Source organism: Tauraco erythrolophus, chromosome 19, assembly GCF_009769465.1.
Source record: "Tauraco erythrolophus isolate bTauEry1 chromosome 19, bTauEry1.pri, whole genome shotgun sequence".
In the NCBI taxonomy this organism is placed as follows: Eukaryota; Metazoa; Chordata; class Aves; order Musophagiformes; family Musophagidae; genus Tauraco; species Tauraco erythrolophus.
This window is the reverse complement of record NC_141483.1, coordinates 6,781,435-6,808,718: the sequence shown is the minus strand read 5'-3', so window position 1 is coordinate 6,808,718 and position 27,284 is coordinate 6,781,435. Positions and strand designations below refer to the sequence as shown.

General features: G+C 41.6%; 1 protein-coding gene across 1 annotated transcript; it reads right to left on the bottom strand.

Moving 5' to 3' along the window:
* Positions 1 to 1,608: 1,608 nt before the first annotated feature.
* Positions 1,609 to 25,423, bottom strand: PPM1F (protein phosphatase, Mg2+/Mn2+ dependent 1F). The gene is made up of 7 exons (XM_086623432.1): positions 25,248 to 25,423; positions 14,715 to 14,848; positions 10,101 to 10,300; positions 9,270 to 9,458; positions 7,973 to 8,116; positions 6,897 to 6,990; positions 1,609 to 5,960 (listed from the first exon to the last, which is right to left on the bottom strand). Exons 1-7 carry the CDS (start codon positions 25,421 to 25,423, stop codon positions 5,587 to 5,589), a joined length of 1,311 nt encoding a protein of 436 aa, XP_086479558.1. The 3' UTR covers positions 1,609 to 5,586.
* Positions 25,424 to 27,284: the final 1,861 nt, after the last annotated feature.

The window sequence follows — 27,284 nt, the reverse complement described above, 5'->3', positions numbered from 1 at the left end:
GAAGCAGGGAGGACTGGCCTCCTGGTTTTGGTGCTGTCAGTTTTAAAGGTTATGACACTGCAGTACAACTATTCAAATGCAATCAGACCTGCTACAAACATATGTTTAGACAGAATAAATAACAGCATAGTTTAGGAAGTTTTGCACTCATTTGAAAGCTCATTTTTCTCCCTCTCCGATCCTTCCTGAACGTTTTGTCCATCAGGAGTTGTTTGCTTCTCAAAAACGGGGAATGGACCATTATGTCCTAGTAGGATTTTGTCTGACAGCACAGGCCCAATTGTAAAAGGGCCAGTAATAGAACTAAGCAGGGAAATTTAATTCAGGCTTAACTAGAGCTAAATTACATATGAATCATCTGCAGTCTGCTCTGTTGTGGCTAACATCCCCCCACCTTCTCTCTAAAGCATTTGCTTGATACTTCAGTACTACAAGAATGGAAACAGACCATGTCTGGTGCTGAGCATTAAGTACCTGCATCCACAAAAATACGAGTAATTTAACCAACAGAGTCTCATCTACACAAAGAGTAGAGCTGCAATCTAAATTTAGACTTTAAGCAGCTCAACTAACTGTCTATGCCCTCTACATAGTGAGGGTATTTGCTAGTTCCTTAAAGCTATGGCCTTCCATGGAATGACATTTAGAAATACCTGTGTTCCTCAGCCACTTGTTTTGAAAGCACCTTTTGTTAAAGGACTGCCTGGGAGGGAAGTTTCAACCCCAAACAGCTGCTTTCAGCTGTCAACTGAAAATGGGGGTTCCAGTGCAGACAGTCAACTTATCTCCAGAATTCAGAAAGCAAGAGAAGCACCCTTCCCGACATCCAACAAAAAAAATGGAAATTTTAGTGGATTTTCATGACAGAAAGCTAATAGCACTGGAAATGCTTTTAAAAAGAGCAGTATCTCATCTGACTTTGAATTCAGATAAGCATCTATTAAATGCTATTAAAGTCATCACTGTGATTAACACTATTCAACTGCCAACTCTGCTGCAACCACTCTGTGCCCAATTACTCATCCTGTGAGAGCTCACCAGCCGTGTCGACTCATTAACACACTTCGTGGCAGTTACTCATGGCAGCAGTTGCACAGTGACCAGCAACTGCCACACTGAGTGCTCTCCCTCAGCACCACCTTACACACAAGGACATTTAGGAAAATCCATTTAGCAGCATTAGCTCCCAAGGCAGTGTTGAGGGGTCACAGTAAGTCACCTAGGATGCTTTTACTGTGATTTCTTCCTTGGCTGCCTGAAGACAGAGTTATCACATCTGAGTTTTGCCTTTTCAATGGGTGTGTTTCTCATTCTTCCAAGCACTGGTATTTCACTCTAAAGAACTGACATTTGTAGCTCTATTTTCCAGCCCACTTCCTTTTTAAAATAGGCATTAATAATACTTAAATGCATTCCTGTCTCTCTCTTTCACTCCTCCATCACTCAGAGGGTGGATTTTACTTAATCTCCCTCTGTTCTAAAAAATTCCCTGCATTTCTATCCTCTATATTCTCAAAAAACCCCAAAACCCAAACCCTCAACGAATGTAATTAATACATTGTAACCTTGTCTATGTCAGGCCCAGAAGACCTCACTGTCTTAGGCACATTTCTTTGTTTCTGCGTGGGGCAGAGAAGGGAAAGAAAAGTAGAATTATGAATTACCCATAAGCAAAAGAGATGTTGGATACTCACTAAGCAGTGACTAAAGCGAATTTTCAATGTAGCACAATACAAGAATTCAAGCATGCTCCATTTTAAAAACACAGGCTCCTTACGGAACAATTTTTCTGATGCTGAGTGCTAAAACGCAGCAGCAGACATTCACTTAGAGTCTAGCAAAAGATGAAAATACTTTTGTTTTTCATTGAACGTTTGTTTTCAATCCTTCAGCTAACTTCTATGGCTTCAGAGATTTTAGCTAGTCTCAAGAGTTGTATTTGTTGCAGGCCCAGCAGAGAGACAAGGAAACAGGCAAATTAGTCAATTTGTCATTAGTCAACTTGACATTGGTAGACAAGTGTTAATATATTATAGATGACACTGGGAAGGCCCAGAGAGGCGAGATCATTCTCTCATCAAAATTACAGATTGTATTTAACCAAAGGAGGGAAGGAAAACAGAACAGAACAGCCAACACCAGAAATCCAAGTTCTAAGAGGAAAGATAAGAAAAGTTAATGTAGCACATTAGTACTGCAAACTCAAAACACAGCACCACTCCATATTTTGGACTACTTAGTTCAACTTCATAACCTTCTGCTAGAGCTTCTTCTCTCTCCTTACCACCCACACTGGTGACACCTCTTGTAACAGTATTCTGCATTATAGCTCTTGGCTTCTAAAAGTGATATAAAGTCACAGGTGAAAGAAAAATTGGAGGTTGCCTTGCCATCTCAAGGGTAAGACCATCCTGATGATTATTTTCAATCAAATTTTAAAAGTGCACTTCGAAAATCCATACTTGTATCCTGTGTCATACCTTCATTACTGATTTAACATCAAAGTTGAAACACTGGGTTTTCAGTTTTAAAAATGGAAGTTTCAAGAATAGATAAGACATCTCCAAAACCAATTTTCCCCCAAGATAGTATGTGAAATTTTACTGTAGATAACACTTATTTATTCCACTGATAGGATATAAACTGCCGGTTTTGACCCAGTTACAACTCCTATAGACACGACTAGACTTTTTAAAGTCAGTAAGAAGTCTCTGAAAATTAGAGAAATATTTTGTAAACCCTCTGAAATCTGTATGAGTTCCCAAAGACTATTCATATTCACTTACATCTCAAAGAAATGAGGCACTAGGTCATTCAGAATGAAAACATCTACATAAGGGAACAGCTGCTCAGAGTGCAGAATTTCTTCCCTACAGCATAGCTTGAGAATTAATTTTTTTTTGATTACCACAGACAGCTTTCTAAAGGCCCATTTCACTTAGCTTCCATTAAAAAAAAAAAAAAAAAAAATCTATCAAATTTGAAACAAATAAACATGTTCTCACATAGCTGCAAGTATCCATTGAAAGACTTTGCTTCCTCTGTAGTGCAGGTCTGCCCCAGAAAGGTTGAAATAAAAGGATCATTACAAAGAATTTGGCTTTCTCGGTTCCCTCCATGTTTCAGCAAATTTAGCAAATTTCAGAAACTAAACCATGCTATGAATATACCAACATTTCACACTCCCTTCATGAATACAATAGCTTCCCCCTATCCTCATAAACCTCAGATAGCAGTGAAATCAAACAACTCTGTATGATTCTTACTACACTAATAATGAGAACTGTTTCCAAGACACAGAGGCACTAGTGGTCATCAAAATTTAGCACAACATTGAATATCTGGGTTAGAAATTAAAGAGATGGGAGATGGTAAATCCAGAGGGATTACTATGCAAGTCTGAAGGCTTCCTTAACTGAAGTAGGCACACTACAAAAAATAGCATCTACTCTACCAGGTTGCCATCACAGAAAGCCTTCCCTGCATCTTTCAGGACAGCGAAACGTAGGATGGAGAAGTGCTTGCAACCTTATCAGAGGAAAAGCTCCTGCTGTTGCATAGCAAAACAAGGAAGCCACTGTCTGAGTTGCTATGTAAGGAGATGGCAGCTCACTGAGGGGTTTCTATGTTAAACCATATGATCATCCATAGTAAACCCAGCAAAAAACTGAAGTTGCTCAGGTAACTGCATTGCCCCACACTAGCTGACAATCCAGAGATCTATGGACATAAACAGTGCTGCTCTGTTCTTCCTTTTAGCCATATCAACTCTTCCACATAAATTTCTTCCCTAAGCAACATTAATGTGCAACACTCTTGAATCAACAGGACTGACACACTGCAATGCCCTGTGCTTCTAAACTAGGCATATGATCTTGCTGCCAGACGTAAAGCACTTCTTGTTTAGATACAGAAATTACTAACACATTTACCATGGAGCCTTCAGGTCTTGCCGAGTCCTGCTAGCCAGGCTGGCAAGGCAAGACAAAACACAGCCAGAGGCTCTAGCATGTAATGGATATATCAGTCGTCCAACAACATACACATCTGCCAAGATTCTTTCATCCTCACCCTAGTTTCACATCTCCTTGGAAAGTTATTTAGACCCAAAAAGTTCAGGAAGTATGGCCAAATTAATAATCTACTATTAAACTGTTTCTCGTTCGTGTAGTTCAATTTTCTTGCAAAGGTCAGAAGTGTATTTGTTTTTAAATGAAAGTCATGACGACTTAAATTGTTACTTTATGATTAACTAACTAGAGCTTTATGCATGGGGCAGGGGGTCAATCACAATAAGTATTGTGAAGCTTTTACTACTAGCCGCAAGATTTGGCAACAACAAATGAGATGTTTTCTTGTAACCTAGTTTCCACTAAAATCATTCAAAAATGAAACATTTAAGTGCATAAAACATTAGTATTAATGAAATTAAAAAGTCACATTCTAAAAACACTATAAACTGGCTCACCAGAATTTGATAGGATGCCAGCAATCACTGGGTGAAATATTTAAGGCACTTGAGGGTAGTCAGTTTTTAAAACCAGATAATAAAGACACAGCCACTTTAAAATTCTAATTTAAATAGAAACCACAACAAAGTAACACTGCAAAAAATTCCTCCAACTGTAAAGTTCAGTAAATAAACAAATAAACACTTAGAATAAAAATAAAATTCTCGTTTGTATAGTACACAAAAAAGTAGCAGAAACAGAGCATATTTATCTTTTAGAGCATACATACTGTAAAGGATCTCTCTCAAATACAACAATAGGGGTTCTTTCTTTTCAGGTTGCCGAATAGCCAATAAAGCATGTTTGTTAGGGAGAAATAATCCAGTGCAGTTAAATATTGGATTCCAGTTTATAAACCAGAGCATCCCAGCAAGCAGCTGATTTTGTATCATTTTGCCTGGGGTATTTCTATAGTTAGGTTTCCTGCTCTTTTTCCAGAGCATCCAGTTTCATTTTCTCCCCTCCATATAGAGGAAATCAAACGCTTCTGTTTGAATGAAGGGACTGCATCATTCTTGTAGTATCATCTTTGGTACAAACAAAAGCAACTTACACACCGTAACCGTGTCACCCCGTCTCTCGCACACCAAGCGTGTTCCTACAGACCACACACAGTAACAAGCTTTTCTGTGATGGTGACAGCTTCGCTCCTCCCGGTTTCCAAAACATCATCACAATTAAATACAACACACAGCGTTCTTTTTAAGCGCTAACTTAGATTTTCACTCAATTCACAAACGGGTATTCTCACCCATTAGCTTATATATATTATGGTTTCTTACCACTTCCAGGGCAGAGGGATACGACCAGCAGCCCTGGGACACACTTAAGAAGTCTGGTCCCAGAGACAAAATAGCTGTACAAATTTCCATGTCTGCTCAGTGTTTTTGAAGGGAGGGGGAAGGAAGGAAAAGACAAATGGGAACTCAGTAAAAGGAGCCTTGCCTTTCTGTTAAATGTTTGTCCATTTGTCATTTTTTCCTGACACATGTTGCCTATTGTCTTAGAGGCTTCTTCAGTGGAAAGCTGTTCCTTGCGTGAACTTATCTGAACGTTCTGGATTAAGCAGATTTTGTCACTGTGTGGCTGCTGCCTCACAGCTGAGGAAATTAAACGGTGAGCTCCGAGTATCATCACCAGCCGCAAGGTTCTGAGGGTCTCTGAGACAGTCTGCCAAGATGTCCTGAGGATCCCTCAAGAACACCACTAGAACAGTGATGTTATCGCTGGATCCATTTTCCTTTGCAGCAGCCACCAGTCTTTCTGCTGCTTTGACACCCACTCCTTTGGTTTGCATTAAATGATCAAGGACCAAGTCTACAACCTCATATGGCTTGATAGCATCAAAGAATCCATCGCAGGCTAGGAGCAAATAATCTTCAGAACCGGTCAGCTCAAATGAATCTCCATCTGCGTCACCAGAGATGTAGGGTTTCTGACATATGTCACCTAGCACGAACAATCAAAACAAAGGCTTTATTACTTCAAATGTAAACAGTTACTTCTTCACCCACCAATTGCTTTTACCATCCTCAAGGACAGCCAGATCATATTCCAGAGGTACCTGATGCAGGACATGAGTAGTGAAAAGCTACGGAATAAGCACAGAAGGCCTTTGTTTCTTTAAGAACTCTTGGAGCCTACCTAAATCCAGTGGGTTTCTAAGGAGTTACCCTAATTCATGCGTTCCCAGTTTTGCAGGGAAACTAAGGAAATACTTTCAAAGTTTTTTCTCTCTGAAATACATTTGTTCAAGGAGACAGTCAGGCCTTCATTTTGCAAATGTGCCTCTTGTACAGTCTTCAGAATGCTATGAAAAAAATCTTTTCTTAGCTATCCAGATATACAGCACAATGCCATAAGAATCTGCTCATTGTGTTTAAATCATCAGTTTCATATGGACATACTTAGTAAACATGGCTTGCTATTGATCCAAATAGTATTATATATTATATAGCATTAAAGTGGACCAAAAAACCCACAATGCAGACATTTAGACACACAAAGAAGGGTAGACAAACATCTATTACTTCCTCCACTTTCACAAAGTAAAATTCTCTACATTGTCAAGCTACTGTAGAACACCACAGTATCAAAGACATTTACAAGAAGCAAAAGGTTTGAAGTATAATAGAATTAAGACTGTCATGGCTAGTATGCAAAATAAAACAATAGTCTATGCTTAAGGTAAAACCAAGCAGATTATACAGCTGCAAGCTATGTAAGTTATATAGCTGTAAGCTAGCCTGTGGCAAAGACAGTAAGAGTGGTTTCCTATTTGGTCAATGCTGAGCAAAACATCATTTACAGTAAACATACAGTCTCAGGTGGTGTATTTTAATCAAATTTCATCTGAACTATATTAATTCTGATGGTTTCTCTTACCAATTGCTCTGGAAACAGCCAAGGTACCATTAACCCGCCAGCAGTCCATATAGGTTACACAACCACCCAGAGTCTCAATACGTGCTCTCTCATCCTGAAAAACAGCAGAATACAATTCTTATACTGAAAGCCTACCCATGGCTTACTGGCCTTGTTGTTATCCAATCGAAGAGGAAAAAAAAGACAAAACCCAAACCCAAGAGCTGCTTCAGCTTCTGTATTTATACCATGAATATAGCAAACACACATATCAGAAACTAGCTCTTAGGAAACATGCAGTTACAATTACTGGAAACAATCCACCTACTTCTCAACCATACCATGACTTGTCCACAAAAAAGCAGAATTCTTAAGTTTTTGTATCATATTCTTTCCCATATGGATGATACCCTTCCTGCCACTTCTTCCCATCCCACACAGTAATTGGATAAATACGTAAATATTTGGAATAAAATACAAGATAACTAGACTATGTAACAATAGTATTTGCATTGATACTCCTTTAACTACTCAGTTACTACAAATATTCATGCTATGAAGGCAAAAGGCCATGCAATGCTATCTAAACTCACAAGATCCATATCAAATTTCATGCAATAAAATATCTGGCTATTTAAAATTTATAAAAAAATGCAATACACTTTAAATCAGTTAGGCTAGTATATTATCATTAGCTTTGACTGACACTATGGCACATTAAGAGAGGCTTGAATTATGCTAGCACTTTAAACAGCTATTAATTTCAAATTAATAAATTAATTAATTTGTAACAGGCAGTTTTAAATTCACACACACAAAAAATCCTATGAAAGTCTTTAATTACTACAAGTTTTGAAAAGACAGTCTGAGCAGGAACTACCAGTACCATCAGCACTTTCAAGGGGGCATAGTTGTAGGGACCACGTTTTCAAGACACAGAAGTGAATGGAAAAAAAGAAATTATCAATTCCCTGAATCCTATCATACAATATATGTAATTATGTAAAGCACCAAACACTTAGGAAGGCTTGATTCAAAAGGTTTCAAGAGAGAGTCTGACAACACGCACATGAGAGAAAAAACCAAGTCAGACTTACTTCTCTTTCTGGTTTGTGAGGTTCCATTAATGTCACAGCTTTTCCTTGCTGCACAAGCATTACCTGCGAGTCCCCTAGCCACGCTATGTGCAGCTTGTTCCCTACAATCAAGGCAGACACACCTGTTGTACCACTCCGCAGCTTCTGCAGAAGAAAGCAGGTATGTTAGGTGAATATTCAACAAGCTCTACTAGGTTACATGGCAATATTGTCAACCTAGGTTTAATCACACTTAAATGCAGCACGCACAGTAAACCTGCTAATCATAACTCAGGTACTTGAAAAAACGTACAAGGTATTAGACAGATTTGAAATAAACTTTACATATTCTAACATGCAGATGGCTAATATTGCCACGATTATGTTCTTCCTTCTCTGCTATTAATTCCAAAACTGATCTAGGAGACTAAGACCTCTATTCAAAACACAGAGACACACAGAAAAGGAGGAGGATCTGGATTTCAGTAACACGAACATTCCACAAACACACACAGATCTCCCCAATCACTCTCTCCACTCTACCAGAAGCAACTACAGACACCTTGCTCTGCATACATCCCCTTATCCTTGGGTATTTCAATAAGGATATCATCAGAGGAAGAAACATAACTGTCCCAGATAGCCTGTAAAGATTAGTGAGAGTCAGACTTCATGAAGATGCTGGTCCCTTTTTTGTACTTCGTTGACAGAAATGAAGACATTAACAATGAATATTCCATACGCAGTTACCGCTATAAGAAGATAGTTCTCATTAAACTGTATTCTAATAAATCGTCCTCCCGTTACGTGGATTTGAAGAAAGAATGTTCATCATACCAACCTGATTCAAAGCTGACCAATAAACTTGATGAACTGAAGAGTCTGATTTAAACACTTTTCATCTTACAATCACTTGTGACATTAATGGTGGGACAAAAAAGAGGAAGATAGCAACCGTATAATCAGGAAGAGAGAAACCTCTTTTCCAAGTTAGAGGCAGGACAACAGAACATCTAGAGGCTGCCTAATTTAGGCAAAGAGGCAGCACAGTGTTCTCTCAAATAACTGGTATGTCAGGACCATTTAAACCACTTAACACTTCTTTTTAATCACTCATTTTGAACTTACAAGCACTGTCATTTTGGTTTTCCTCAATAAAAAAATTTGATCAAAAGATAATCTTTACATGTAGTATAATTTCATAAAGAAGTTAGTGATTCAAAGAAACTGTACTGCCAGAATTTCCTGGATAATACCGTGTTGTCCAACAGTTCTCACTGTTACTTAAATACAACGGAATTAGTCTCTACCCACTCACCTCTCTTTTGGCTTTGAAAAGAAACATTTCATCTGTCTTCTGGAAAGAGCATTTCAAGGCCTCAGCTGGATTCTTAACAATCTCTTCGTGTAGCCCAACATTTATATGTAAATGGGTTGCTGAATAATTGGCAGCATCCACTCCACCATGGCCATCAAACACCGCAAAGTAAGCGCGATCGATGTCATCCTTTTGTGGGGGGAGAGAGAGGAAGACATACAAGTGTTCGAAACCAAAACAGCTCGTAGACTGGTACCAGCAAGCAAAGATTCTTTATTCTAGGCTATCTTCCATAAAACATTGTGTAGGCAAGAGCAATTTAAGTCAGTTTACCCGTGTGCAAAATGGATAAAATGGGTACTTTGCAGGGGAACTACTTTTCTTTGTTTGCTGTTAGTCATTTAATATCCTTGAAAATAATCTGGAGTTGAAACAGCAGACAGTTGGTTATGCAGTTCCACTGCAGCTTCATTAATTTGCACTTGTCCTTGTTCAACTACTGTTTTCCCCCCCTTCTTTTCTTAATATATTTTAATATCTGTTACCTCAGTCACAAGAACATCATAATTCCAGCAACATGGGAAGGTGAACTTCCCATCCCCTTGTATCACTTATGACACAAAACCCAAAGTCACAAGATCCTTCTTCATCAGGGCAGTAGTTAGCCCCTAGCAAGCCGAGTCAGTAAGTCCTTGCTCCAGCAACAGGCATGATAAATAACTTGTGGCAATAAATTCTTACCATTTCACAGATCACCCACCACAGGTCACTATGTTTACAGGAATGTTGGAAAGGTAACAAACTGACCTCCCCAACTTTGTCCAGACTTACCGATAGACCAAACAGCTGATTGAACTCTGTGAGCAAAACATGGCGATCCTCCATTTTCCGTCGAATGTTACGGATGGCATGGATGGAAACAAGCAGGAACCGCTTCAGTGGTCTCAGTGGTGGCAACTGCTTCTGCCACTCAAAGCAGACATCCCGAAGCTTGTTAAAGAAGCAGCGCTGCAACGACTCTCCATCCAGCACTGACAGCACAAAGAAAAACGATAAGTTGTGCGCCCCATTTTCCTATGTTACCTCATCTTTTGGCCTGTCTTTCCTTCAAGTTTCTTTCCTCAGAGCTACATAGTCACATTCAGCACCCTGCCTTTACAGGCTCTGCAAGAATTAAAATACACTGCTGAGAATAATGTGGAGAGAAAGTTGCAATGGAAAACAGCATAACATTAAGGATAAGAGCAGCTGCTTTACTTACTAGTTCTCTTTCAAAACAGAGGCTTATCAAGTAGGTGACTACATTACAAAAATAATAACAAAGACCCAAAAATCAGTCTGGCATATTAGATATTATTACATAAGTAAAATGCATAAGATACAGTGGAAGGAGTGCCTCTCTAACAACAACAAAAAATTATCAAGCAGGCAGACAACCTTCAAAACAAGAGATTGCTGTTGTCTGGGACACAAGGGTTGAAAAAGCATTAGCTTGGCTTTGGGTCAGGTTGTATCCTACCCAACCACTTCCACTGAAACAAGAAAGTCTGAGAATGTTTTGCTGAGGTCAATAGCTCAACTCATAGTTGAACTGAACAGATTAGAATTTTAAGCTGTTGTCTTTATCTTTCAAATACACACAGTAGTAGGAGCTAGGATAGAAGAACACTTCCGCCACTTCCTGCTTTGTCATTACAGAGCAGAACTGTAAACACCCATTGAGCATAGTGTGAAAAGCTCTGGCCAGACACTAAAATCCTTTTCTGGATAGCTCCCAAAGATCAATTAATCCAAACTTATTGTTCATCAGACTGAACGGTTTGGCGTTCCCCATTGTGTCTAGCTTTGCAATGCAGTCTCTCTCAGAATAGGTAATAATTTAGAGTTTTGTTATTTGAGTAAGAACCCTGCCTCAATGCTAAATCAACTAACTTCAAAAAGCATTTAAAAGATCATCTATACAGCAAAAATAATTTGCTGGCCACTAATGTTTCCTAGAGAACCGCAGTGCATGAACTATCTTTCCTACTTTGATTTTATCCTGACTCCTGCTAACATTAAAGCTTCCTCAGAACTCCTTTTTGTAACTCCTGGTTCTTAACCATTTCTTTTTCTCAGCAACACTAGAAGGCCAGCTTCAGATGCATGTCTGGCCCTGGAGAACTGAAAGCTCAAATTGAAACACAGATCCTTGATTAGGAGTCACTATATGTTCATCAAAGTTACTTTTGGTTTGCTTGATATGAAGGTGTGAATGCGTAAGATACTAAAACTTTTAAATATTAAGTCATCCCATATACAAATATTAAATAGAACAGCATCTTAGCCTTGTCTGCAGCTTCTAGATTAAATATTCATAACTGTCTTGATTAATACTGACCAGAAGATTTGGACACACATCACTGTTTAAATATTAAGCTTGTGAAATTTGATATAGAGTTTAGTACCTTAACACCAGAAATTCTTCTACAGTATACCACATCAAAGTGGTCCTCATAGAGGCACATGTCCATACCTTGCTTTTATATAATCACTTCTCTTTCATTCCCAGAATGCTTTTTTGCCAAAGAATTATTATTGCAATGCAGGAAAAGAGAGTCCATATAGCACCGCAGCACAAGGAAAATCTTTCTCCCTAGTTGTACCATTAGAGTGATGTAATAGCAATTACAAAATAGGGAAAACAAGTACAGTCCAAATGTGCGTAGAAATTCATGCCTTTAAAGCAGATATTCCTTGCTGAGATTAGTCAGTGCAAGTACCTGAATAGTAAGTAGATTTCCATAACGTTTGATAGGGGAATGGTGAATAACTATTTGATCTAAATGACAATGGTGACACAAGAACAAACGCATAAAATGGACAGGAATATATAAAATGGAAATTAAAAAAGGTTTCAGCCATGAGAACAGGGAAGGTTCTGGGGCATTTGTCAACAAAGAGTAGTGAGAGAGAAGAAGGGAATCTGAACTAGTTCAAGATTGAATTCATCCAAAGATTCTGTGACTTAGCCTGTGCTATCTTAAAAGTAGACTCCAATCCTGTGTCTTTAGGGCCTTTAAAGTAAAACAGCAGCATGAATTATTGTACGAGTTTCACCAGTATAATATAACCATGCAGGATTCCAGAGACGTTAGATGCTTGTGGCCTAGAAAACGTCCTTGTCCTATCAAGTTCTTCATTACTAACCGTTTCTAAATGTTACAGTTTCTTAGCCTTCGCTAACTGAAGGTCCACAGGCCCAAGATTTTAATAAAATCCAGAACTAGAAATTTTAATCCTAGGCTCACAAATACATGGCAGTTCACATCTTAAATTACTGCTGCAGTTGACCTCAAAGATAATTACACGGGAGTCAATGAAGAATGACTGCAAGATGCTCTGATGACCAGCTTCCAGCTGCTTTGTGAAATATTTGTGCTGAAAACCTACATAATTATCATATGTGGGTTACAATATGCTGCTCCTTGTTTTCCTGCAAAAGCTGAGCGATAGCAAACAAAGACATACTACTGGAGCGCGAAGCCACAACACAGTAAGACACAATTTTCTCTGATGTAAGGCAGAGATGCCTTAACCCCTTAATAAGGGAGATGTTTTTATATCACTTTTGACAATAGGAGATCTTAACTCATGCCCTATTGTCACTGCTGCAAATACAATAGAGGGTTTCTACTCATGGAAGATCAGTACCTTGATCTCCTTCAGCCTCCCCTGCACAAAGCCACGCTCTGGCACTGTTGCCTGTACCTCTTTATTTTCTTACAACTGCAACGATCTTGTCACGCAAAGCTCTTCGTTCCTCAGCTCCTCATCGCCGGCAGCATCATGCTCCAGGCCAGGTTAGCTGCGCTGCAGGCCATGTGATTGCTGACGGACCGACAGACACAAGCGAACCCCGCGTGCGGAACTCGGCGCGCTGGGGAGCCTGAGCTCAAAGCGACTGGAAGAGGCACCCGCGGGAATCTCTGACGCCCCGCGGAACACACTCGCAAGCCGGTTCTGTACGGAGGTGCCGGGAGGCTCCAGCCCAGCCTGGCCAGGCCGAGCTTCCACCGGGCCACAGTGGGCACAATCTGTGCCCCCCTCCCACCCCCCGCCAAGCGCACTCCCACCACGGAGGCAGCGGTATCCCGCGGGCCGCTGCGCACAGTGCCCAGAACACCGACCGCAGAATCGTTTCTCCTCCGCCGGAGGAGAGCCAGGGCATGTTGTTTAGATGCCAGCCAAGCTGGTACGAAGCCAACTCTTCCATGCAAAGTGCTGGAAACTTCCTAAATCTCTCCAGACATATGAAGGCTACAAACGTTAAGTCAAGGGATGAAATATTGAGGGTGCAGCAAGACTTAATTAGATGTGTTGCCCCTCCTGCCATTTCAGACTTGTAGGTAAATACTGGAATAGGCTTCAGGAAAAGTGTCATTTCCTGGTCATTACCAGAGCTCTCCTTGGAGATGCATCCTCCGGGAAATGGAAGGGCAGTGTTTCCCCTTGCAGGGTAAGACTAGTTTGCCCAGGACATCTCTCTCCTTCATTTTTATCGACTCTGCCTGCCTCCTGCTCCATTTAAATCCTTGGCATTAAGATTAAGGGTTTGGAGAAGTCTAATGTTAAAACACTTCAGCATGTAAATGCAATAGGACCATCTGTTACACGAGGCTCAAACCCAGGACTCAGTCACCAAGGTCTGTTCTCTCCCCAGTTCACTCCAATAGGGGAAAATGCAGGTTTTGAGCTGAAAACACATGTGTCAAGTTCTTCATCCTTCAGCATCCCATCTTTATGGGGAGCGTGGGGAGAGAAGAAATAGTCTATAAAGACAGAGACTACTGAGAAACTTGCCAAGAGAAAGATCCGGAGTTTCAAGACGTTCAGGTTGTGGAGGGCCCGCAGGTCTGAAAATCTGGTTCTCAAGTACAGACAAAAGCAAGATGGATTATATGGATGAATTTAAGGTGTGAGTGTGGCTGCACAATAGCAATTGTGATGATTCCAATGTCAAAACATAGAAGTAATTAGCTGAGGAAAGTATACCAAAAAGAAAAGGGTATTTCAAAAATGTAAGAGGTTATCAACTTAATTAGGAACTGAACCAGTTCAATTTAAGTAAAATTATCTAATAAAGAAAAGTTCTTAACTAGTTCAGTTCAGGAAGCAGAGTGGACACAGTCATTAATCATTTTTAGGAAGAGAAATTCTCTTCCCTTTCCAGAAATCCAACCCACACGATTAGTTCAGGGCTCCAGACACCACGTTTGCATCTTGTCCACAAAGCTAGTGTAGCCATCTTTCATCCCACAGATACCCGGCAGGAGCAAATAAAGTTCTGTTCACTGCTGCTTGCCAGACAGCCTAACCAAATATTCTGGGAAATATTTCAAAACACTGAAGTCTTCCAACAGACAGCCTCTGGGAAAACCACAGAAGGAAAAAAGGTATACTTACAGGTGAACCTTTCCTCATCTCCTTCTCCCTCTGTTTCCACACTTTGCTGCTTAAATTCAGTCAAGTCTGTTTGGAGAACTTCATCAACTGCAGCATGGATCAACGATGCTGCAAGAAGCGGTGAAACACCTCTGCTGGTAAGAAAAAGAAGGGAAAGCAAAATAGACTGCATTAGTTTAAATTGAGCTACAACCTCACTGTTTATGGCTGATGACCTCAGAATTAGAAAGCATTACACACAATCAATAATTCCAACTTCATTAGTAAACCAGTTGAAGAAACCATATGTTCAATATTTATTCATACAAATCTTTAGTAAGATCTTCAGTTAGACAACTGCTTTCCCAAAAATGCAAAGAGGAAGAAGTGTATGAATCATGTTTTCAAACTGTTGCCTCACACTCCAGTCGCAGATGGTAACTCCTTCTCTTGAGCTCTCTGATAGGAACTGCTACCTTCACTTCCAGCCTCTGAATGCAAACATTTTGTTTCTACTCACTACGCATTTCTTGCTTGCAGTCAACTGTCTCACCACAGGCAGTATCAGGATCTCTGCAATGTGGTACACACAAATCTCTGAAAAAGTTACTTAAGAATCCAGTTGCCTCTACAGGAAAAGTCAAGCTCAGTACTTTAATACTCAGTTTCTCCTCACTGGAAGTTTCCCAAAGAAATCACCCAGGAAGAAGGCGAAAAGAGTTGGCACTAGGGACTAAGCTAAGAAAAGACTCCAAGACTTGTGATTCTTCTGAGGCTTTTAGCTAATTATCCAGAAGACAATAACACTACATGATCTACACAACCTCTCCTTTTTACTCAATGCTTTATGCAAGCTACATGCTTTATAGGAAGCACATACTTGCTACAGTGCTTTTGAACCTGTAAACAGATAAGCCCCATCCAACTTTAAAATGGGGCTATTAGGAAACAACTCCTTTATATTCACTATATTCCCATGGCAGGCATTAACAATTACTGTACGTAACACGCATTCCAGACGTTTTCTATGAGTACAATGAAGAATAAGCGTGGACGTCCATAAAAAGCATTTTATCCATTGTTCATGGAGCGTTTGATACCCACAAAATATCAAATTATACAACCAAAGCAAGTGACATATTAAGGCACCTGCAGCAAGTCAAGGACAAGACTTTGTTTTGCCAGGAAACATTTAGAAAGCCCTGCATAAAACTGGTTGGCTACAGAGTAAGAAATGATGGAAGCAACTGGTCTCTGCAGACGTTCAACAGGGATGACTGGTTTGTGCGTACAGAAGAGCACGGAGGGGCAGACCGTGAGGTTTTAGATCCCAGTGACAACAAGCTGAAATGCATTTGCTATTGTGTTTCTGAAAGGGAGGCCTTGTCATACCCTCACAGCCACGCACGAGTTCCTCCCGCGGCAGCAAACAGAAGCATTGTGTTAGCCAGCAGGCTGCTGACAGAAGCGTGCTTTCTCTCCGCGTTCCGTAGCGGCGATGGCCTACTTTAATGAGTCCCTACTTTAATGAGTCATTTCAGTACTTCAGATAGATGGCAACGTGTTTGCAGCCCTTTCAGTGCTGGCTGCAGTCATATCACATCAAGGGAAGCCAGAAATTGGCTTTTTATTTCATTTTTAACGCTGGTATGTTTAGGGGAGTCAGTTCCTTTCCTACCCAAGTTAAAAGTAACAATGCCCACTTATAATCACTCTGACACTAACAGACAACCTTTTAAAAGGTCAGGCAAGAAACACATCTGAAACGGATACGGCAACACCCCCCCCCAAAAATCCTGTTTCCTGTTTTTGTTAGTATAGGTGGAAAAGAAAGGAATATGAAAACATCAGATGTGTAGCTGATGCTGCTGAAAGTCAGAAGCTTTAGTTAAAAGTAGGTTTCAGCTCCAAGAACAGAGACAAAAAATATTAAGCATTTAAATGCACAGCGACAGCCACAGATTCAGTCATCTTCAGAATTTCTCTCTATGCCGGAGGAAAAATCGAAATCTAGCCTAGCTCAGCATCAGAAGAGGGCTTAATGCTTTGATTTTCAACTTCATAGACTTCTGCTTTCCAGAGCCCTGACTTGCTGAACCGGGTCCATAAAAAGAAGCTTAAACAAAAAACAATATACTAAAGTGCTGTACTTCACAAGTTCTGTATAAACCTCTGCTTACAGGATGCCTGTAACAAAGAAAAGGTTTACCAGTTATTATGTCACATCCTTCAACTTTTTCCAGTTGCCACCCAGTTCCTAAAAAGGAAATTCAGAGATTCCTCAGTACTGATATGCTTCATTCAGCTTTGCTTCCTATGTATTTCCTCCCTCTCCACAGTTTTGCAAATTTATACAAAGAAAATGGTTGCTTATTGGGATTTTATTTGTTATGCAGCCAGCAACAACAGCATTAAGTGGTGGATTCTGACATGCTGACAAAAGATAAAATAAAAGCCTAAAAAATGACCCTATCTATTTAGTTAAATCTCAGTTCCAAACAGAACATATTTGTCGATTACTTTATAAACTCTTAATACTAGTACTACCCCATAAACCTGTTTTTCACTCAAGGTCAGGTAAATGAAGCTCCAAGGCAATGGTGTCTTCCATTCAGTTTAGATGTTTACTGGTTCTAATTTCATCCTCTAAATCAGAGACTTCAAGAGTTAACAAAACACATACTTCGAGAAGAGTAAGAACTGCTGCTTTAGATGAGAGCTACAAGGTCTCACTTGGCTAGAGTATCTGGAAGCAGGCACAGTACCTATGGCAACCAGTGTAAAAGTAGAAGCCCACTGCAGTTACCATAACAGACTTCAAACCTTTTCTGTAAGCAAAGAAGAATGTCACTTATTGTTAAAATCTTCCTTTTGGAGAAACCCAAGACACCCTGCCAACAGGCTGAACCAAGCATAATTCAATCTGCATGAATCAGAAGAAATACTGTAGCTGTTTCCTAACTGGGAAAACAACTGTGTTGGGAAGAAGAGGGAAGTTGGTGGGGTGTGTTACATGGAAAGGATGTTGCCTTCTCTTAAGAGAGTCTTAGAAGAAACGTGTCAACGCCATTTCTATGACACATGCAACACTAATTACCTAGCCTCAGTGTACACAGGCTAGTAGTACACAGAATTTCTTTGCTACAGGCTATTTCTTTGCTAGCAAAAAGGGCGTGTTTTGACCAAAATAAAAAACATTAAAAAATAATTAATGCATGTTGTAACAGTGCAGATGAGGCATTGTAGCTTCATCACCAGCTAAAGTCAGATCACCAGTGGCTGGAGCATGGAGTTCATATTCTCCAGCCACTTCATGGTAAAACACAAGACTCATTTTAAAAACTTGAGTAAAGATAAAAGTCGTAAGTTAAAAAGTAAAGCAATACTTACACTAATAAAGAACACACTTAAATTTATATGCCATCCTCCTCCTCAAAAGATTCCGGACTACTGGACACATAAAAGCAGCAATGCAAAGCTTCTGTTAAAATACAGAACAGAACTTACTTCTCTTCTTGTTCATCTTGTTTCTCTTCTGCAACACGATTTAGTTCTCTATTTTATTTCACCTTAAAAGACCAGCTGTCACACCAGCACAGCCAAAGTATTCATATATGTCAGATGAATTGTAAGACTGTTACTGACCGCTTACCAGCTTTCAGAACGAAAAGGCAGTTTCCTTCAAGTAAATATCTGTCATATCAAGGAAGGACAAGGAAATATCAAGGAAGGACAAGTTCCTTCAGGAAGCAGAAACCCTAGTAAAATCATGTCTTATTTGGGTCATTAAATCCCCAGTACACTTGCAGTGAGTGTTGCAAACAAGTCACTAGTTCAAAGATGCCCCCACCTCTTCTCAAATTTAAGAGGGCATATTCAGAAGCCTCTAGTAAACAGCTTTGTGGGCAAGGGGGAAGCATCCAGAGCACCAAAGGTCAGGCCACCACATCTCGTACAGAGCCTCAACTATGACTACATTTTTCAAAGGCTTGAAAACAGATGACAGACTTTCCGTTGTGCTCTATGCCCACAGCTTACGGCAGCTTTGAGCAAGCAGAGCAGCGCAGCAGATGGCAGACTCCGAACAGCTGCTCTTCAGAGCTTCGAGCAGAGAGAAGCAAGCTCTGTGTAACCTGGTGGAGAATGGTACGAAGAATCACTAGGACATACCAAACACTCAGTGTTTACGCAAAGCCTTCTGTATTTTTATTTATTTTTTATTGAAGGAAAATAATTCACATCCCTCTGCCCCAAACACACACATTCTCCACGGTACTGTCAGGAAATCTCCATTTGTATAAAGAGAAGAACAAGAGATTACTAATTGTATCAGCCAAGTTGTTGATCGCTTGTCAGCTTTCAAATTAAAATAAAAAAAAAGTTACATGATGTTCTTTCTAAATATCATTACCAAAGTCATAACAACAAGGCAGCAGTGGTATTGCAGGCCAGAGCACCACTGTACAATCCTCTTTTCCTTTCAGAGCGTGCATGTATGTATATATACGTGCATATATATGCATGCATATGCTGGGGAACAGAGGTGCTATAGCCACTAGCAAGAGCTTCCAGCATGTTAGCTGCAGCTGACTTACATCAAAGGTAAGATACATTTGTGCACTTATTTGCTACCCAGGCTCTGTACCACCAGAAGATCACACACAGCACAGCTTTCCAGTAAAGCAAAGTTTGTCACTGTGGACTCAGTGTGCGTTTCTAGCACATTACAGCTATATCAGCACAGTGATTCTAAGGCATATCTGCAAATGCCAGCAGTTCTCTAGTAGTGAAACATCCTCTCATACTGCCAAAATGATAGCAGGTCACAAGTTTCCTCATAAGCAAACACTGCTTGTATTCAATGTTTTCTCCCTAACCTGCTACTTTTATTTCCCTCCCTGTTTTTTATTCTTATAATCAACTACAGAATGTTTCCACTCAAGTGGCTCTAAGCATTAGCATTTATTACAGCAGCACCCAGAGCTCCCAGGGTGACGGTGACCAGAAAAGTACAAATATAACCGCCAAGGAGAGAACATTTGACATCCTACAACGTGCAGGAAATTGTTTCTTGTGTTAACGACATCAGGTCTTCACAAGTACATGAACAAGATAGAATCAAACCAAATACATAAACAATGCCACACACAGCAATTCTATCTTTTATGTTTCCATCTTTACATGAAGGATTTTTTCACAGATTTTCTTCTGAAACTATCAGAAGCAGCAGCTTTAGAATCCATCTGTTGAGGCCCTTCAGTCATCATCGAACAGTTTTTACAGAAAACGTGCAATGGAGAGTCACCTGCTACTTCCATTTCATTCTCAGCAGGAACAGAAACCACACAGCAGAGCAGGACAGGCTTAATTCCACAAGAGCCACTTTTCAATTAAGCCCTACACCTGTTTTCAAAACTGAGTATTTCTTATTTTGGTGCCCAATTCAAACAGCAACAGAACGGGTATTTCACACAGATTATGAGAGAAAAATATGAAAGTACTAGGGAAAGACAATTTCAGTTTTCCAAGCTGAATCAAACTGATTTAAACACCAGCAAGCCAGCCCTAAAAGATTCCTCATCATTATAGATTTGATCTTTTTTTCAGTATTTAATTGAGTTTTTTCTCTCCTGTATTGCAGGCATGCCCATACATACACTTTCTTTTTAAAGGCAAAGCGATCTTTCCTCAAAATTCCTGTTGAGAGTATCTTGTAATTTAAAACTCCCAGGGAGTTTTTCCCTGTTAAGAAGTGCATTTTGAAAAGCAATTTACTGATCACAAAATTAACAGTTTGTCCAGCCTCTATATACTGTTGGTGGCAGGTCAGAATTGCCAAAAACTTTATTATCCAGACACATGTCCAGTGTGAGCTGCACAGCATTTCTCTCAAGCTGTGCATGGTCCTGCTATCAGCTTCGGAAGCAGCAGCAGACAAACCACACACAACAGAAAACAAGCTAGTTTTGCTCATTGCCCAAAATTACCAGAGCCAGTTTGTTAACCGTTTGCTAAATTAACTAGTAAATGGCACAAATGCCACATTCCTCTTCTGCATTAACTTTAGCAAGGCTTCCAATTCTAACATTATTAATCATAAACCAGGGGAAACACTGGGGCTCCTGAAAGAGCAGGCTATTTCTGCTAATCCCATGCTTGCTTTCGCTACCACAAATGGTCCCATGAAAACTAGAAAGTTTGTTTGGAGGCAAACATACATGAAATTAACTTTCTTGTCTGAAGCAAATGGATCACTGATACTGTAAGCACGTTCCTAGCAATGAGAAGTATTAGTGCATTACAACAACATACACTAAAGGGTACAAATTAGGAATAAGGAAGTAAGTTTTAGTGGATTTATTAAAAGCAGAGGTCAGAGTAGGCAGGGTATTAGTACCTTTCACAGAGGAAGGACTAAAGGGAGTGTTAAGAAGAGACTGGATAAAACAGAGGCAAGATAAAAGGGTTCCCCTCTCTCCCCTTTTCATGCTTACATCACATAAAAACATCAAAACATCAGAGTTGCTGAATTAACTATTCTAAAAGCAGGGAAATGCTGAAAATAAAGATGCCAGGGCCACGTCTTGGGTGTTATCATTACAGTGTAAAACACAGACACAAAACAGGATGCTGAGGCAACCGCGAGATTAAACAGTGAATCGTTTGGGAGGGGGCAGAACAGGAAGCCAGAGTCCCACAGCTGTTGTTACAGTATAGCCTCCTCAAACAGGAAGGCTGCTGGAATTCCACATTGTTCTTTGGCTGTGTCACAGGATGGTCGTACAAGGTTCAGCTCCTATCAAGCAAAAGGAGAAATTTCTGTATTTGGTGGTCTGATTTCAACTCATGTTCTGTTTTGGTACAAGTTAGTAAAATTTTAGGTTAATTTCCAAAGCTTTGGAAATAACTAATGGACTTTTCATTCACATTGACCCATTTAGCTCTTACAACACATAGCTCTTACACAAAAGTGTATGTTAATTAAAATTCTGCAAAACAAAGTTACTTAAGCCTGCCCCAATTCTTCACAATTTTATGGATGTATTTAGCTCCATGCAAGGCAGGCAGTTCCACCGATTTAAATGAATTATTCAAAGTAGAAACATCTGCAAAGCTTCACTAGATTAGCGATTTAAGTCCTGCCAGGAAGCGAAAGTGGTTGGCTGTCTTAGCTAGTGCTTGGCTACGCTAGCTGCATTTGCAGAAGATTGTTAAAATAATTCATTTTAGATTAGTAAAGACATTCAGGGCGGTTAGCTGGAGATATCCAACTGCTTCTGTGTGAGAGATGTGTGCAGTCTTGGAGAAGCAACGACATTCAGAAACTCCTTGTTGGACCTAACAAACGTTATTCCTTACCCTTTTGTCTTCACAACAGCGATCCTGATTGGCAGTGGAGGAAGAATGTTTCTCCTTGCAAAGACACAAAGGTTTATGCCTCCAAGCAACTGGAAGGACAAGCTAAACATCACCGTATGTTGCCTCATAACCCAAGGATATTGCTGGGCCTTTATTGGCTTGGGCCCCTAAAGGCACGACCCACACATCTGTGTGGGTGTGAATGAAGTATCTGACAACACAGAAATAAGAAGCAGAAGTGCAGAACTCTGTGCCAAACTTGATTCCCAATAACGCTTTGATCTATAGAGAAATCCTTCATGGTTACTAATCACCATGTAAAATATGTTCCGTGACGCTGGAGTGTTAAAGAAGTCTCAAACTGAGGAAACACAGAACAAGCATAAGTGTCAGAAGTCAGCAAGGTACATTCAATAACATCTTCACAGTGTTAAACCTGGTCAGACTGACACTATAATATTTGAACGTGCGTATTTTCCACTGAGTTGCCATCTGTGTGTTAGGGATGCTGCCATGATAGCCCACAGCAGCAGATCACTGGATCTAAGCTACAGTGACCTCTCGCGAACTCACTTCCTAATCTGGCATCACTTCTGCATCTTCAACAACTTTTACACAAACATTTAAATGTTTTTTAAGCTTCACCTGTCTCCTTATTTTTCCTTTTCTTAAAACCTTCAGCATCCTTCTTTCTCCTATTTCCTTATCTATTTTATTGAGGATTTGGAGGATTCAGATCAATTGCAAAGTTTATTTAACCTTTGAAACAGCATTTTGAATTGATCCGCAGCAGTAAACATGGGAAAGCAAGCATGACGTTTGGCAATTTCTCACAAAATCAGAGACTTTAGTTTTGGTCTTTAGTTACACAGATACTGAGAAGAGGGCCTGCACTTTCAAAATACTCGATCACTGTCTTGGCCTTGGGCTCTACCAGTCTTTTCCTCCACATGCAAGAACCTAGCCCACCCAACGGGAAACTGCAGCCCTTCTGCGATTGCAAAATGAGGTCTCTCTTCATCGCAGGAGTCCAAAACTGAGCTGTAAGTCTGAAGGGATCCCTACATTTGACATTTCAGGTATGCTGCACTACACCCAAGCACACAGCTTCACACAGGGTTGTTTCACTGTTTTGCCTGCAGGCAGCCAGGAGAACCCATAAAAACACTTTCTCTACACATTTCTAAGTAAGTTTTGTGAAAAGAAACATAAATAAGTAGATTGCTGCACTTTTATTCTGCTTTGCTTTCTTTGGCTATCTTTCCTCACCTTTTTTTTTTTTTTTGCCAGCTCAGGACTTAAGAAGCTCCACAAAGAAGGCTGTCTAATCAGAACTGGCTGCAGGGCAGGTATGTGAAAAATGCAGCTTCTGACAGGGCAGCCTTTCTCTGTAAACACCAGAAGTGACAGGTGAGATGAAAGCATTGCAAAAGCATTGCACTCTTTTTCTGCTTCTACTTGTTAATATGCCCCCTAGAAAACAAGAGAATATTAGCAGAAATGCTGTTTTAAAAATCACTACAGTTTAAAGAACCTATCCTGTACCTCAACAGCTTCATACCTTCCTCTCTAAAACAATTTTAGAAAAGGTTGGCCTGGCCCACGTGGCACATGGGTGACCAGATAAGTATTTGTTCAAGACTGGCATTACTCCGTTCTTTAAAGCGCTCATCCAGAACCACTTTTGCTCCCAAAAACTGCAAAGATTCAGTGCACACGATGAATTTGCAATCTCTTTTAGGAATGCAACAGCTGTGTTTTGTTCAAGAGCAACTTAGTCAAAGAACAACTAAGTAATGCAATGATTATCTGGGTCTTTTTCAACAACAGGCTAAAAAACTAATATTTTTTTGTATGCATTTCTCATCTTTAGGTTTAGACACACCTAAGAAGCAACAGTTACAGAACTTGAGTATTTTAAGGCAACTTAAGTACGTAAAAGTCACCTATACGCTTTCAACAACAACAAAATCTGTTCAGTGTTCATAAACTCACCAGACGGTAGCTAGAGAGACAAATAATTCAAACCCTGTTTTTCATCTCTTTATAAAATTCCTCTAGTAACCAGGTAACTACTGTTCAGCATATACCTAAACAGAACCAGTCTCCCTTAACTCCCTGTCTTCACTAGTTATCCCCAGTGCCACAGCACAAAGTCAGCTCTCCACTTCCATTATTTTTTTTTTAGACTATTCACAATCCCTGTTCCTGACTCTTACAATAACAAACAGTTTAATGAAGCAGAACTTAGAGCTCACCGGCCCTACTGCTGAAGTGCTTCAGGAAGCAGACATGAAGAGAGAAGAGCGAGACGACTTGTTCTTAGTGAAGCGCTAACTTGCCAAAACAAGTAAGTCGCAACCAAATTCTTAGCAGTGTTAAAGAGGAACTCTGAACTGATAAGGATGAAGGTTTTAAGATGTCTCTCCTGAAATCAGGGTACGACAGAAAAACCCCTGGAAGAAGAGCTGTGTTTTCCAGTGGTCTTGTTTCCGAGAAAACATCAACTTGAGAAACCCACGCAAGCGTGTCCTGCTGCCCAGGACAACTCCAGAGGGCTGGGCAGCGGAACGCTCTCCCAGCCGGCTTGCTGCGGACGCCCGACAGCCCTGCGCGGCAGGCTGCAGCGCGCTGACTCCCTCCCTCCCGCCCCGCGCTTCCAAGCAGATCCACACAGGTGCCCTTAGGGACTTGAATCCACGCCACTGGCACTTCACCACGAGAATCGCCCTTCAGTCTAATGGCAGGATTGCAATTCACTCTCTCACGCACCAAGAGCACGAGAGAAATGTTTTTGAGAACACACAAGCGTTACCACAAAGGCACAGATCTCGGCAGCAGGCCTGTGGCAGAGACATTCTCTTCAAAGCCCTGCTTTCAGGAGAACATTCACAACAACAATTAGGAAGGGGGAAACGATAAAAAAGCGCTAAAATTCCCTGGGAGCCGCTGAGCGGATCTCCCCTGCGGCAGCCCGCGGGCCCTGCCGGGCCGGGCAGTCTCCTCAGGAGGAAGCGCCTCGCGCCGCCGGCACCTGCTCCCGCCCCGCACAGGCGCGGGAAGGGGCGCGCGACGCGCAGCCCCGCTCCCCTGCGCGGTCCCGCGCCGCCCCGCCCGCGCGCCCGCCGGCTGTCAGCGCAGCGCCGCCCCCGAGGGGAGCCGGCCGAGCCCCCCGCCCGCCCGCCGCGCTCTCACCTGCCGCCCAGGAGGCTCCTCGCCCGCTCGGCCAGCGCGCCCGGCACCTCGGCCTTGCTCAGGGCGCTGCTCCCCGCGCAGCTCCACGGCAGCGGCTCTCCCGGGCCCAGCGGAGACGGGAAGTCCTTCAGGAAAGAGCTCAAGGGAGCGCCGGCCGCCTTCACTTCCAGCGCCATGGCGGCGGCGCGCTGAGGACCCGCTGCCCGGCCGCCACCACCGCCGCCTCGCCGGGAGCGGGCCGGGCGCCGGCGGGGACGAGCAGTGAGGGGGCAGGCCGGGGAGGGGAGGAGGGCGCGGTGACGGCTCCTTTAAGAGCAGCGCAGGGGCGGGGCCAGGCGGGGGAGGCGGGGCCTCCAGGGCGAGGGCAGAGCCAGAGACAATGTCTGGAAGGCGGGGGCGGGGCCGGGCGGCCACGTGGCCGGACGGGCGGGGCGGGGCGGGGCGGGGCGGGGCCACAGCCCCGGCCGGGACGGAGCCGGGAGCCCCCGCCGGCGGGCGGTGGGGCACGCGCGGCAGTTTTGGCCGGAGGGCGGTTTTCCCGGCCATCAGGAATGGCGAAGGGTTGCAATCAGAGCGTTCAGAACAGAAACACGCTTACAAGTGACGTCTTTTCGCCGAGCTCGCCTGCTGCTCAGCGCTAACCCCGGGGAACAGTTTTCCATCCTAAAATACAGACTTTCTTCACTCTGAGCGTGAAGGAGGTGTGGAACAGGTTGCCCAGAGAAGCTGGATGCCCCATCCCTGGAGGTGTTCAAGGCCAGGTTGGATGGAGCTTTGAGCAACCTGGTGTAGTGGAAGGTGTCCCTGCCCATGGCAGGGGGTTGGAACTAGTCCCTTCCAACCCAAACCATTCTATGATTCTATGAATTCCCTCTCCCTCCATCTTGTTACTCACAATCTGTTCTTGTTTCCATTCCCCCTGAAATGCCTATAAAAAAAAGACTCCAGAAGACCTGCTATTGTAACCATGCCATTTTTTTTCTGTGCATAATTCATTGCAAAACACCTGTTCTACGTTTCAGAACCTTATTACAGGTAAAATTCAAGGTGCGGTCACTTAAATAGCCTGTTAGCTAAAGATATAGTGATTTTGAAGAGAATGATAGCAAGGTGACCTGTTTCTTAGACTAGTTGTAGTTAACTATGTCCACCAAATCAACTGTAACTTTTTCTGCTCATTTAAGAGCACCTCCGGCTTAGAAAAGGGAGAGTCTCACTAAACTAGATGGAACGATCTTTGTCCCAAGATGGAATCTTCCAAGAAAAGACTGAATGAAAATCCTGAATCCTAGACTCACAAAAACAATACGGTACAAAACCCCCAGTGAGGTTAGCAGGACACGGGCATCCAGAATACTTGCACTGACCTCTCCCCCAGACCCTCCGGGCCTTTTTAGGTATTTACAGCATATCATAAAAGCACTTTTCTTCTGGCCTCACACAGAGCTGTGTAACAGTGTGACTTCGCTGAAGTGTGGTACCAAAACATGGTGTCATTCATTTATCTCATCCAACCAAGAAATGGCAGAAGTCTTTCCCAAAAACAGACGTCTATATTACTTTGCCTCCTGGCGTTCTGATTATTAATACTGTAAAACATGAGCCTTTCATTTGAGAAGTATTAAACAAATAGTTTTATCAAGACATTAACCTGAATATTCAGTTTGGGGGGAAAAAAAACAAACCCAAACCTCCAAACTCTTTCCCCCGCCAATGACAATGTCTTCAATACTATTTGTATTCCCCATCTCCTCCTCAATATTCGAACATCTAGACATGGACAGGTAACATGTCTTATCTTCCAAACAGCATAAGGATTCTGTACTTACATTATAACATCGTCCAGGGGTAACTGGACATAACAGAACATTTTTAGAGGAGGAAGGAATCAAATAGCAGATGCTGCAAAGCCAGGACAGCAAACGCATTACCCAGAAGCACTAGTACATGTTTAGTGAAATAATATTGCTGTGAACATTCGCAGTACCTTAATTTCTTGTTTTCTCCTTCTCTGACAGCTCTATTTCAGAGCGTTAG

What these genes read in the sequence shown, in the direction of transcription:
- PPM1F (XM_086623432.1), bottom strand. Translation starts at nt 25,423, where the DNA reads ATGGCGCTGGAAGTGAAGGCGGCCGGCGCTCCCTTGAGCTCTTTCCTG. An exon ending in ATCAGCTGTTTGGTCTATCG is followed by an intron (nt 9,459 to 10,100) that starts GTAAGTCTGGAC and finishes CCCCCACAAAAG; the next exon opens with GATGACATCGATCGCGCTTA. An exon ending in GGCTGTTTCCAGAGCAATTG is followed by an intron (nt 5,961 to 6,896) that starts GTAAGAGAAACC and finishes TGTTCGTGCTAG; the next exon opens with GTGACATATGTCAGAAACCC.